At 40.4% G+C, this 14,441-nt stretch overlaps 1 protein-coding gene across 2 annotated transcripts in view; it reads right to left on the reverse strand.

Moving 5' to 3' along the window:
- Nucleotides 1-1,409: 1,409 nt before the first annotated feature.
- The window catches only part of ADPRHL1 (ADP-ribosylhydrolase like 1), a 33,966-nt gene continuing 20,934 nt past the window's right edge, over nt 1,410-14,441 (reverse strand). The window contains exon 8 of one of the 2 annotated variants that reach the window (XM_035114345.3): nt 1,410-9,623. In XM_035114345.3, the coding sequence (XP_034970236.3) occupies nt 5,579-9,623 (4,045 nt within the window). In that variant the 3' untranslated portion in view covers nt 1,410-5,578. Of the gene's footprint in view, nt 9,627-14,441 lie in introns of both variants that reach the window. The other variant, XM_035114344.3, reaches the window with a different exon arrangement.

The raw sequence follows: 14,441 nt of genomic DNA on the forward strand, positions 1-14,441 counted from the left end.
AATACAGTGGAACAGATTCCCTCAGGTGGTTGTGGTCTGTCCTTCCTTGGAGGTTTTTAAGCAGAGGTTGGATGGCCATCTGTCATGGATGCTTTAGTTGAGATTCGTGCATTGCAGGAAGTTGGAATAAACTTCCAATGCTACAATTCTATGATTCTATCAATATTTTAATGAGGAAGGGCAAATCTGAGTGCCAAAAACAAACCAACCAACCAAGATGCACGAGGCAGAAAGCTCCACATACTGATATATTACAGCTAAAATTGTGGAGTGGTGGGAGAGAGAAATATTTTCAGAGCACTTGGGATTGTTACGCTTCTTTATTCTTTGCTTTAATGGCAGCAAGGCTGTCAACACAGATCATCTTCTTTAACCACAAATAAAAGGGATTTATCCCTTTGGCATACGTACCTTCTAGCAAAGCTCATTTTAACTATTGGCAACAATAGTGTGTACAACAGATGAGGTATGCTCCCACCTTAAATACCCAAGGCACAGAACCTCTGTCCATTTTTTAAGAAGTACCAAACTTAGGAAATAACTTTATCCATAGATAATCCAGTGGATCAATATCCTGGCTTCATACATTCAGGTTTTGCCGCTTGGCATTGGACCTAGATCCTAAGGCTACTGTCCCAGTGAACCCTGTTTTAAATTAAGCCCATGTTTATGAGATGTGTAGGCCAGGGGAGGGGAATGTTTTTCTGATGCCAGAAAGACCTGCTAATCCTCTGACTTTGAAAAAAAATGTAAAACTGACGCCTTGCTTAACATCCCAGGGAACAACGTGTGCTGTGTCATGTCTTCAGTGTTCCTGTCTTGTCTGTCCAAGCTGTAATATATGTAACTGCTCTTTCAGTCTTTGATCAAGGGTGAATCTGTCCAACTTTTCTGCCTTTTGACAGTGGCTGTCCCAACATTTTGAACAATAACAACAAGTTAATAAAAGACTTTGCAGATTTCATTTGGTTGTATACACCATTGGCAAAAACTGCTGAACTCTGGCAACGACTGCATAGATCTTGGTCTGGTCCAGCAATGAATTTTTATATCCTTATTTATAGTATAAAAAAAGGTGACAAAATTTAAGAATTATTCTTTCCTATAAATTATTTTACTTATTTGCTGTGCCTTGTGGCTGTCTAAGGGTACACCTTTGTGAAGCTTGTTGTGAACTCCCCCCCCCCTGCCGCCGCCGCCGTCAAATCTCTTTGCACTCATGCACCTGCCATTCATGAAAAACATCTGAAACATCACATAACACCATTCAGCCCTTACTGAGGTGGTTAATTGTGATGATCTTCAAAATGGTGAACTATGTAGTGGCATTTTTAAAAAAAGTTCAAATGTGATTCCCACAAGAACCCATTGTTATCTAGGTCTGGATGGCTATGAAATAAACTTCAGAATAAATAAATAAATTCATTTTCAACAAAACCACATACAAAAATAAATCATTACAGTACCATATAAAATGGGGGATTTTTTTTAAAAAAACACAAGCATACATTATATACTACAATAAAATGAGAAATATTTGTGTTTCAAGACAAATTATAAAGTCTGACATATGTAACAGTCTCATTCCAAACTACGCAAACAAGTTGTGCAAAAGACTTACAATTAAATATATTACATGAGCCCAGATTTATAACATAATTCATACAAAACTTGCTGTCAAATCCACAATAGTATCTGCCTTTGAGCTTACTGTCATGTTCTTCAAAAATACTTCCAGTTGAGATTGTAGTCGTGCAGAGATTCTCTGTCAACAGAAAGAAGTCCATTTCCTGCTCATCAGTGTTGAAAAACAGTATCTAAACATAAGTACCTACTTCGACATAGCATTTACAAAATAAATTACAGTATGTGGTTGTCTCCAGTTGGTTTCTCACAGACCTTCCATAGTAGTTTCCTGAAGACTGGTTCAAAGATCATTGCTCCACTCCATGTACCAAATATAGATAGCTGAAAAACTGTGCATTGCCACCTAGAAACATTTTCAGTGACATCCAAGTATAATGGAATGAGCCCTAAGTCTTATATTCAACTAGCAATTCCAAATAATTCATACAAATAACCATCATAGTAAAGTCCTAGGAACTCCCAGAGGACATTTACCTGAGAGGTAGCAAAAGAATATCGGTGCACAAATATTGCATTATATTATCAGTAGTAAATGCTTCAGAGCCAAACTAAAAGGGACATTAATCACATATTTAATGACCTGACCACTTTTATCTTATTTTGTAAGACTCCAATCCTGAAAACAGTTTCCTAAAACAGCCCCTAAAACAGTTCACTGCTATTCTATCTCAAAGGTGTAGTCTGCAGTAATCAGCACTTTTTGGGGTGGGGTTGGGTGGAGAAAGCAGCCAGAAGGGACCAATTTTCTTCAGAAAACTATCACGCACACACACACACACACACCAGATTGTGGACTGGTGCCCCCGTTTCCCCCCGTCCCAAAGTAAAAGCAACCTGGTTAACTACAGGGCTTTTTTTCAGCCAGAACTTACCAGAACTCAGTTCCGGCACCTTTCAGGTGGGTTCAATTGAAATTATGAGAGAACAAGGGAGACATTCAGAGTGAGTTCCGGCACCTCTCTTTCTAGAAAAATAGCACTGGTTAACTATGATACTTGTTTAAACATATGACTAACATCACATCTAGTTTTGCCCCGCAGACTGCCAATAAGCAATCTGTGAGTCTCCGTCCAGCGCTCAACTTATTTAATAGGGCAAAAGTTCCACGGAGTTTAATGGTTTTATTTCCTTCTAGGCAGGCACAGAAGTCCACTGCAGCCTTAGAGTTATTATCTGGAAGCAAATTTAACTGAAATCAGTGCAGTATATTCCTGCTCTAACAGATATTGTGATATCTGACAATAACTAAGATCTGAAAAGATAAAAGCAAACAGAACCTTCCAGAACTTGACAAAAATCTATTTCTTTGGACAGGGGTTACATGTGTTTGCTTTTTGAATTGTGAAAGTCACCTTCTTTTAAGACAGTTCAGAGATCCTGGTTGCTCATTATGTAGTATCAAGTTTCATTTTGTAGACCAGAATTCTGTTGCTGTGAGTCTTGACCTTAATGTGACACCTGGGTCCTCTCTTGGATATTTATCCTTCTGGTATGTTCGCATTATAGAAGTGCCTCAGGAAAAGTGGGCCTATTTCTGCTCCTAAACAAGATACTCTCCCTTTGTGGACAAAGAAGTTGGAAGAAGGGAGACCAAGAAGATGATCCTTTATTCTGTCCCATAATTTTAGGCAGTGGATTCAGGCAATTTTTCTTATTCCAGATTTCACAATAATGACTTTCATCATTTTCTGCAGCACCTTTTCTGCATATTCCAGGCAGTGCTAGGATCTGGCATGCTTACCACATTCTGAATCTTTATTAATAGGTTGATCACAATGAGGAATGTAATAAATGTTCAAAGATAAAGCTATACAGGAATCTGAATGTATTGAACACATGGATGATACCAAATTACCTCTGCAAGAGATTTGATCAATATTTTCCCCGTGATAAAATATATTTCATTCAGGATTTTACTGTATCATCCTGTAGAGCAGATGTATTTGTAATTTAATTGTCACAAAGAGCCTTTTATTACAATACTCAAAAATGACTTGCGGTTTATTACATTTTGTAGCATTGTTAAGACCTTCTTACAGGCCTCTTCTATCTTTATGTGCTTGTCTTATTTATGCACACTATTTTGCACCACTGTTTTCACTTTCTTTCTTTTTGGAAAACAAGACACACACAAAAATGTGAATACAGGCATGATTTCAGTGGCTGAATAGCCTGCAATGTCCAAAGCCCTCCCAGGTCACTTTAGTTAGTTATACACTAACCTCAGCCTTCAGCAGAGAAACAAACATTGGGTACGATGCAGCTGAAGTTAAGCACTTTTTATGTCCCACTGGTATTGCACTGTCTAACCCACCATCCTGTTTCCAAGAGTAAGAAAGCAAAGTCCTAAGGATAGATCTTCTAAGCTGCCATCCATCATGATTAATCCCAGAAAGCTATCTGGCAAAGACTTGTGAAACCTTAAAGTCTGGCACCTTTTATTATAGAATCATACAATTTCAGAGTTGGAAAAGGATCTTAAAGGTCTAATCTCCTGCTCAGTCTTAACTAATCCCCTACTGAAGGCAGAACCTACAATATAACCATGACAGGAATATGTGGCCCTCCAGGTAGTATTGGACATGAACTACCACAAACCCTATAATTATTATAAGTATTTATAAATACATACATACCCTGCCCATCTGGCTGGGTTTCCCCAGCCACTCTGGGCGGCTTCCAACAAAATATTAAAAATACATTAAAACATCAGTTATTTAAAACTTCCCTAAACAGGGCTGCCTTCAGATGTCTTCTAAAAGTCAAGATAGTTGGTTTATTTCCTTGACATCTGATGGGAGGGCGTTCCACAGGGAGGGCGCCACTACTGAGAAGGCCCTCTGCCTTGTTCCCTGTTAACTTTGCTTCTCGCAGCACAGCCAGTATTCTGGGGTGATTTATAGTCTAGCAATATCCACAGGTTCCCAACGAATGAACTGCTGCAACCCTGACAGATTCAACCTCTGTTGAGAAACCTCCACTGAAATATTTTACCAAGAATAACAATTATCATTACTACTTTGTCAGCTCCGCCTTATCTAAGGATGCTTGTCTATGATGTAACATTGTCTCCTTCCTGCATACGCTCTGTATTCTGTTTTGTTTTCCTTCTGTAGTTTTATGGTTTTGACTTGTAATATCTGTTATAATGGAGAATTCAATAAAAAATATTTTACCTACAAAAAAACCCCAGCCCCTTCATTGAAGGAAAGCGCCTCCCAAGGCAGCCCACTCCACTGTCAGACAGCTCTCATAGTTACGAAGTTTCTTCTAATCAGCTTCCTTGTTATTTCCACCCATTTGTTGTCACCCTGCCCTCTGGAGCAACAGAAAGAAGTTGTGGGTTTCATGGAAATGCCTCAATAAATTGGTTGCTCTTTAAGGTGCCACAATACTTCTTTGTTGTTTTTACTGTTCAAATCTCTCCCATTAAAAGTGCCTAATTTTGGCTGAGGGTTCCCATACAGCAGAAACAGGAGGCAGCATATTGAGGGTAAACACAATCACTTCCATCTCCCAAGTGAGGGGTGCAGTTTTAGTAAACTTCCCTCTGTTAAGCATATCTGGAAGAAAGGTTCTAGTCTAGTCTTTGCCTCCTGTGCTGCTTCTCTGTTTATTTCTAACATAAATAAGTGTTATGATGGCATGAGGCCACTTTATTCTGCCCCATATCTTGACCGGGCCTTTGTTCCCATAGTTATTACATCTAAGAGTTCCCATACGCGAATCATTGGCTTCTGATTATTCTGGGTTGACATGTAATATACTTGAGGTTCCAGGTGACACCAGTTTTAATGACCGCTAAAATCCAAAACTGATCAATGGACAGCCAACTCAGTGTGATTTCAATGCCATCATTTAAATCTCTGAAATAAAACAGTGGCCAAAGGATGAAAAATTCAGGTCTATATTCCAGTCATTTGAGCTGCATTTAGTTATCAAGCTTAATTGTATCAATTGCACGAACAACCATTGGTTTAATAGACAAAGGTGCTACCGGTAGTTCTTCACTGTAGCTTTCTGCTATATATTTTTCCAAGGCTAGTGATCTAGCTTTCTGTCTTATTGCATCAGCCCCATGCTTTTGAGATTCCCCATTTCCTTGCTCTGATAGAGTTTGGTACTTGCCAGGAGGACTACACTGTGGTTTTCTCTGTTCTGCAGGACATGTCTTGTTCGGCGATCCCAATTTGGGCCTGGTATCAGTCTCACATAGTGTTTTCTTCTTTTGCATGGTCCTATTGTGACTTGAAAGTGGAGCCAAGGAACCCTTCCTTTCACTAGCGTTCTTTTCATGCACTCCCAGTTCATCTGAGGCAGGAAGACGATACTTCTCAGATTTATGATGCATATGCTTTCCATCTCTTATACTAGATTTAGGCTTGACATAATCCTTTGGTGGTTGTGGTTGCTGCTGCTGTTTCCCTGCTGTGACGCTATATTGATGGCTCTCCTGTTTCACATCTGGTAAGGGTAGCTGCTGGTTCTTAGAATTCCATGAAGCCTGTTTTTCATTCTTAGCAATGTCCTCGTGATTTCTAGAGTCATTCAAGGATGGTTTCTGCGGCTTCCCTGCTGCAAGATTTACTGACACAGTCTTTGGTTCATTTGGTGCTGGTATTTGATCTTCCTTAAGGTTGCGCAAAGTTCCGCTCTCCCTTACAGTAGTCTCTTTACTCTTTGCAAGTTCATTTCTAGAGTCATCTACGGATGGTTTCTGTGACTTGTCTGCTGCAGGTTTCATTGGCTCGGCCTTTTTATTCTTTGGAAGTTCATTTTCCAAAGGGAACTGGTTTTGCCCAGAATTACTAGTGTTCTCTTTTGTCTTCCCTGATTTGCTTTTAGGTTTCACTTTCTCACCAGATAATGGCATTTTGTCACTCTTAAGGCTATCCTGGGCAATTCTTTGGTTAGCATTATCATCACGTTTCACTGGTTCTTTGAGTGAGGAGAGCTGGTGTTTTGCAGTGTATTCATCTTTTGATGCAACAGTTCCACCTTTTTCTGGATCTCTTGATGGCGTTTGACATTTTGAGTTATCTGGGGAATGTAACACTCCCGGACTGCTAGTGTTATGCTTTGGTGGGGTCAGCTGCTGTGCACCTGCTCTTTCACCACCACCCTCTGCAAGGTCACTTTTTCTTGATTTCTGGGGCATATTGGAGTTATGCACCAACTTCTTACCTCCCACTATAGAGTTTTTCTCTTCTGTTACCTTGTCTTCTTGCTCCTTTCTGTCAGCTGATGATGGAATTAGACATTGTACTTCTTTCAGTAGATTTCTTTCTCCTCCTTCACCATCCCCCTGCTTCGCTGTTTCATTTTGGGAGGGAAATCTGCTTTTCCCAGGCTTTACTTCTGCCATCACTTTCATGCCTTCATGCTTCCCAGTTTTGTTTCCCAAGGGCACCTGCTGCTTTTCCACATTGTGTGCAGGGCTTGCCTCCCCTACAGGACTAATTTCATGCTTTCTAATCTCCTTTGTTGAGGGTGGTTGATACTTCCTGGTCTGGGGACTCATACCCTCAACTTCTACAGCATGGTTTTCACTCTTAATTAAATCATTGCACAAATTGCTTGTTGTTGGTTTGTTGTCTTGCCCAGGTGCCCCCTTGGGCTTCAGCAATTCAGCTGGAGAAGGGAAGTGGTGTTTCTCAGAATTGGGACTAGTGACATTGTCTCTTACAATACAGCTCTCTTTCTTTTTCACTGCATTTGATGTTGGGGTTTGGAGGTTTCCGACACTGCACCAAGGTCTGTCGACTTCTGGAGTATTGCCTTCTGGGTTTGCTGAATGGGTCAGTGAGGATGAGTGAGATTTTTCAGAAGGAGGTGCAGGATTCTTTTCCAGGTTGCCAGTTTCGTGGCTGGTGAATTCTTCCGGTAGCCTCTGAGAGGTATCCAAATGGCTCAAGCTACTATTTCCCTTTTTGCTCTTGTTTTCAGAATTTGTCTTTTCATTATCTGAGCGCAGTTCGGTTTTGCTAGTATTCTCTGCTGCTCTAACGCAGGTGGATTTATCTAAATCGCCAGTCAAAGGGTGGAGCTCTTTTTCAAAATCATTTCCTTTTACATCATTGTTGTCTTTCTGGCTCTTATTTGAAGTAGGACTTTGGTGTGGTTGATCTATAGTCTGTTTTGATATGTTTGAGCTAGGGTTATTTTGTTGGCTCAGCTTTGGGTGTGCTTGTGGCTCCTTGGGCAAATGCTCACTTTCTGCCAGATGATCAGATGGCTCACCTTGGCTTTTCGATGGCTGTAGCGCCCCCTTTTTTGCTTTACCCGCATGGTCGCTTTTGTTAAGGCTAGGAAATAGTTCCTCTTTATCAGGCAGCTTTTCTTTGTTCTGAACTGCGTCAGAAAATGTGCTCCCAAAACCTTGTGCGTTATCTTGACTTGGCTTAAGCGGAGGCATTTTGTGAACAGCTGCAGGTTCAACACTTGATTGCTGGTCCTTTATTGGAGGTTCTCTGTTACAAGATGCCTGAGCTACAGGAGAGGGAAATGGTGGAATATTTTCCAACACTTTCTTTTCAGAGAAACATTTTTGGCTGGTGAATGGGGGATCTTTTATAGGCTCTGCTAATTCTATTTCTGTCTCCTTTGGCCTGAACATGCCTTCTGGTATGCCAGGAATCCCATCCCCTTTCATTTCCTGGTGACTATGTGCATGAACTCCTTCAACTGGATTAGGAGAGAGGTCCTTAGTAGGTATGTTTTCTCTGCACATGATATTTGCTGCATTTTTGTCTCTGGACCTGGAAAAGGTATCATCCACAGGCGGTATGATGTTCTCTTTGTGATCTAAGCTGTCCTTAGATAAAGGAGGAATGCAATCAACAAGGGACACATTTTCACATGAAGGAAGAACACTGTCTTGATTAGAACCTGGGCTTGTAGGAGTTACATTACTCTCGACAATGTCCTTTTTGTCAGCCACTACCTTAGGCATTTCATGATGCTTGTTTTGCAACTGTCCTCCCAGTTGCCCTTTATGTGCCCTGCTTTCTGGTATCCTGCTGTCATGAGGCCCGACGTCAGGTACTTTCTGGGTGACTTTTGGTCTCCCCACTTCAGAAGGCTGAGTGGCGGACTTGGCATTTGTAGCCCAACTCCAAGGGCGACTAATTTCAGTAGCAACACAGAATTTAGGTGTAGGGACAGTTGTGCATACCAGCTGTTGAGCGTGAGGGCTATTGACAATTGTGGTTGTCCTCAATTTCCTTTCAAGCACTCTTATTTCAGGTTTGCAAATCTTTTTTCTCTCTGGGCCCTTTTTGCTCTTTCTCTCGCCTTTACACGGCAGCAAAGATTTCACCTCAATGGCTGAACAAATATTACTGCTTTGTTCAAACTTTTCTTTCAGTTTGGACAAGACAGAGTTTTTGTTGATTATCTTGGGCAGGTTGTCGTTTGGTGTCTTCTTTTTTGGAGCCACCTGCTTTTCTCTATCTTTAGCTTCTTTTTCCTCAGCAACTAAGAATTTCTTCAGGATGTTCTTCACAGTATTTTTCCCAGTTGAGCAGACCCATTTGACCTTATCATGGGGTGTTATCTCTGGGCTTTCTCCTTCTTTTGAGGAGCTTTTGTCCAGCTTGCTTACAATGGAGTTCAGCCCGTTTCTGTTCTGCTTTTCTTTAACGACCAGCTTGCCAACCTCCCTCGACCTTTTCCTGTAGGCCTCGCGGTTGTTGTTCATGAACCTCGATTGCAGAAGCTGGAATTTGGTGGGACGAATGTTGCCATGTGCGCTTTGGCATTCGCGCTTCAAGTTCACCTTGTTCTCTATGCCTTCGAGCCATTTGGCCTTCTTGCTCTCGACCTGAGGTTGGCTGGATAGGAGTTCTGTGAGGTAAAGTAGAAGGCTGCTGAGGACAGCAAATGCACCTAGTTCTGTGGACATCTTACTGAGCTTCTTCTTCAGCACTATCGGGTCAACCAGCACCTTATCACCGCCCAGCTTTGTACCTTTACTTCTGCTGCATAAAAGAAAATGAATGTTGTTGTTTTTGTCCAGGGAAAGTCATCAACATTGCTTTTACTTCCTTACTGGTTTTAATGTGTTTATATTTATTTAACAAGATAATATACCGCTTTCTTTTTTTCTTTTTACACGGGAACCTGTCTGAGTCAGGCAATTGGTCCATCTAGTTCAGGACTGTCAACACTGACAGGAAATGGCTGTTCAGGGTTTTAGGCAAGGTTGTCTCTCAGCCCTATCTGGAGTTGCCAGGGATTGAACTTGAGACCTTCTGCATGAAATACAGGTGCTCTACCACTGAGCTAGTCCCCCTCCTTAAAAAAAACACACTATAAAATTACATTACCAAGAAAAGTGAACTTAAAAACAGGTAGACATAATAAAATGTATCAAGTTATAGATAAAATCAACAGGTTTTTTTAAAAAAAGAAAAACCATAACATATGCATAGTAAAAAAAAGAGCATTAATTTTAGAAGTAAAATTACATCGGCACTCCTCTTAATGTGCCAGGCACATTTATCCAATGCAGAAGATGATATACAACAGTTGCCTTAGCCATGACTGTTATTAACAAATGATTGCTGATACCTGTCCAGGAATGGCTGTTATGAACTGTAAGCATTCATAGTATTAGCACAGAGTGTTTTTTTACTTTATTTGAAACACAAGATGTACCTCTGCAGGCACATCCCAAATAATGGCACATGCAGCTGAGATTGTGAGGGGAAGAAGTACCAGATATCAAAATACGGCTACGTGAGGTTCTGCACCGTATTATTATTATTATTATTATTATTAATCCTGTGCATTTCTGAGAGGGGCAGAAAACAGAAAGGAACAGGATAATAGCAAAAGATTACATAGTTGATTCATTCAGTGGGTTTTTTTTATTTTAAAAAACTTATTTTATTTCAGCCGACTCTCGTGCCATACTAGAAACTGCTATTGAAACCCTCATTTCTAATGCAGTTTATCATGTGAGAGTAGGATGTGATGAAGCAACTCTTTGAGAAGTGCAAGTCCAAATCCTACTTTTTAATGCACAGAACCCTTTGGAGCCTGGCCTGCTCTCTACAGGGAGCTAGCAAAGTTTGAAAGCTTGCAGCATTCCACTGTGTAATAAAATCCATCTAGTCCTAAATGAAAATCTAATCTGCTTTCCCATCAATTATGTGGGGAAATGTCCTCTTAAAATCCCTTTTCTGAATCCCAATGAAACCAGGAAAGCCAGAGATAAAAGCATTGTATCATGCCATGATATCCAACACAATATCAATTGACCTCTCTATCCTTTCATTTATTAACATGGGTAGAGATAGAAGTCTGGCACGGCTATAAGCCTACTTCTGTTTGAAGAATTAGGCCTACAGGCAGCTGAGGATTTAGGAAATGCTTTAACTGGTGAGGATCAGTTACTAAATAAAATAGTGAACACAGTGTGAAAGCTACATGGTGAAGTCAACAGTATTAGACAATAGCCCGGAGGGGGGTAGAAATGCACCAGAGGTTTCAACTTTCTAGCACCATAAAAAAAAACCTTGGGAGGTTAATTCACGTAGTAATAAAGTAGTATGTGAATGGGATTCAGTCTGCATACCAGGACAGTATTAAGTTTTTATACCTCTTCATATACAAGCAAAAGCAAAGACAACAAATCGCTTTGGGATGAAATCCTGGCGCTGGTGAATGCAAGGGCAAATGCCAGCTTTGATTCCAGCAGATCAGGAGTTCATCCTTACCACATAAGATGCCCAGACCAGACTATACAAAGAAGGTGCTTTCCTGATTTCGAGAAGCAACATAAGCTGCTAAATTCAGATAGATTCTGCCATCCACATCACTATAAGAGAGTCAACCATTTATTATTATTATTTTCCTTTCTCAACAAGCTGTGGCATTTTATGAAGAGTTGTTGTTGTTTTGTGGTAAAGAAGGAAGGAAGGAAGGAAGGAAGGAAGGTACTTTTAATGGTCATGTCCTATCAAGAGGGGTGCCAGCTCAGGTTTGAAGGAGGGAAGAGCAAAAAGAGATTTCACAGCAAGAATCAAAAGACTGCTTTTTGGAGAGATAGATCTTTAGACAGAAATACACACAGCAACATTGCATTTTAACAGCACATGTTATGGTGACTTTTTTATACCTCACAATAACCAGAAATATAGATGTTCCTGAAGAACAGTATCACATGGAAGTGGCAGACTGCCCCTCATCCCTCTGCTTGTAAATGAAGATGGCAAAATCTAGGCCTCAGAGCTTTTCTCACAGGTAAACATTGCACACAAGAACATCTGAATGAAACAGTTGCGCTCAACATCACATAAGTTCTGCTTATAATTAGCCTATGCAATGGAAACTTTGACAGTTGGCCAGCACTGAATACAACAAACAATATGCAGCATATGAGAATAAGGATGAGCAGCTAGATGTCACTGTGTTTCAGGGTTTTCCCCATTGCATGCCAACACATGTATACAACACTTTTATAAAAAGCAGCTTCTGCTGAGGCCATGCCTGACGCACACATGAAAGAATGGATAACGTCACTGATTCGAGGGTTGGATTTATTGGAACCGGTGTTAATCTCAAGCCATGTCACTCACTGGATTCTCTTCCCATTACCAAAGTATGAATTCAAGGACAAATATTAAATATACCCAATGATTTTAAAAAGTTGCCCTTTCAAATTATAGGAGCCTTCAGATGGGAAGAATACATTAAGAGTTTTATTTCAGACAAAGACTATGATGCATTTATAAATCTAGCTTCGGGAATGAAGGGGAAATATCTGTTCCCCATTTCTTCATTCCCTCTCCAATCCCTCCCCCATATGCTATCCTTGTTTCATCAATTCCCACACACAAAAGGCATATTCAGGAGGTCTTGAAACCAGCATTGTGGGCCAGTGCCTCATTTAATTGTCTTCTGGTGTCACAAGGCAGAAGATTTCAATCTTAACCGAAGAACTCACGCTGCGGGTCAGAGTCCATAGGACCCACTTCAGTGTTACCTCAGCAGTGAGGAAACTCTTTCCTATGCTGCTGTTGTAACATAAGAACCCAAAGATCACATTAGAGATTTGCTAATGATATGGCAAATTGCTTTTCCTTTCCTGGCCAGAATTAAATCAGCATCTTGTCATGAATGACCTGTTTGTATGTTTCAGCACCTATATTCTTCACTTTAGCAGTTTCAACAAATGAAAGCAAATTGCCTCGCTTAACGAATGCCCTGCTTAACGAAATTTCCGCTTAACGAAAGGATTTTTCGAGTGGAGGTTACCTCGCTAGACGAATGCATTTTACAAAAAATTCATCTAGCGAATCGCGGTTTCCCATAGGAATGCATTGAAATTCAATTAATGCGTTCCTATGGGCAAAAAAAAATAAAAAAAAATTCAATGCATTCCTATGGGATTCGCTAGACGAATTTTTCGCTATAAAAGACCCGTGGAACGAATTAATTTTGTCTAGCGAGGCACCACTGTATGGTTCTCTGAGGGCAATTAAGTATAGCTACCGACAAAGAGTTAGGAATAGGTATTCAATGGAAAGAATTAAAGTTATGTGTTAGGAATGCAATCCTATGCATGATTATTAGGAAGTAAAGTCTCACTGAACTGTGGTGGCTACTTCTTAGTCAAAAGTACATAGGAACAGTCTGTACATCCTATTTACTGTAAAAGGAGACTGAGGCACAAAGTTGATATCAGAAATCAATTGGACGGTTTACTCAGAAAGTTAAAATAGATTGGGGGCGAATAAAATAAACTGCCCAAGGCACTGCTTTGAAACAAAGGTAATAATATAAAACAGCAAATGCGGCTTCATAATTTGGATCATATTATACAGAGATTGTTTTGTAGGCTGCCTCAGTCACTATTCATAGTTACAAGGTTACTGTTACAACTTACAAGGTGACTGTTTAAGAGAGTACGTTCAACATGGAGAAGGAGAAAGACGCCAGCAGTGTATTTTCATTTGAGAGTCAACCTCTGACTGGCAAAAAACAAAACAAAAAAACACCTTTAAATTTCAGGAGGGAGTGAAGGACCTGGACACAGTGAAGAACTAAGGTGGGAGATGGCAGTGTATGTCAAAATTTACACAAATTTTGGCACCTGAGGCAAACCACAAAATGGCGTCCCCGTTACCACCAGGGAAGAAGGGGTGAGTGAAGTTGTATATCAGGAACAACGGAGGGAATAAAAATCTACATAGGGATCTGCTGCCTTGGTTGGATCTAGACTAGGTTAGGCTGCAATCCATCCTACTCACCTGGAATTCGTAAGCCCAATTGAATAGTACAGTGGTACCTCGGTTTATGAACACAATTGGTTCCGGAAATCTGTTCATAAACTGAAGCGTTCATAAACTGAAGCGAACTTTCACATTGAAAGTAATGGAAAGTGGATTAATCCGTTCCAGATGGGTCCGTGGCGTTCGTAAACCGAAAATTCGTAAACCAAGGTGTTCATAAACCGAGGTTCCACTGTACTTACTTCTGAGTAGACATGGCAAGACTTGCACTGTTTAGGTGGTATTCAACTAGATTCAACTCTGGGTAGACCGATTGAAATTAATGAACATGACTAAGTGAAGCCCATTAATTTCAGTGGGTCTACTCTGAGTAAGACTTAGTTAAGTGCCAACCTTGGTCATACTTTAAGTCCAATGGAAATCAATAGGACTTAAATTAGTCATGACTAACTTTCTATATTGATATTAACAGAATCTAAATGTCCTTAACTTACACCACAACTACCAGGCATCTCCATATTTACTCAGAAGAAAACCACGTTGAAATCAACAGAT

The sequence above is a fragment of the Zootoca vivipara genome, chromosome 4 (assembly GCF_965207765.1).
Source record: "Zootoca vivipara chromosome 4, rZooViv2.hap1.1, whole genome shotgun sequence".
Taxonomy (NCBI): Eukaryota; Metazoa; Chordata; class Lepidosauria; order Squamata; family Lacertidae; genus Zootoca; species Zootoca vivipara.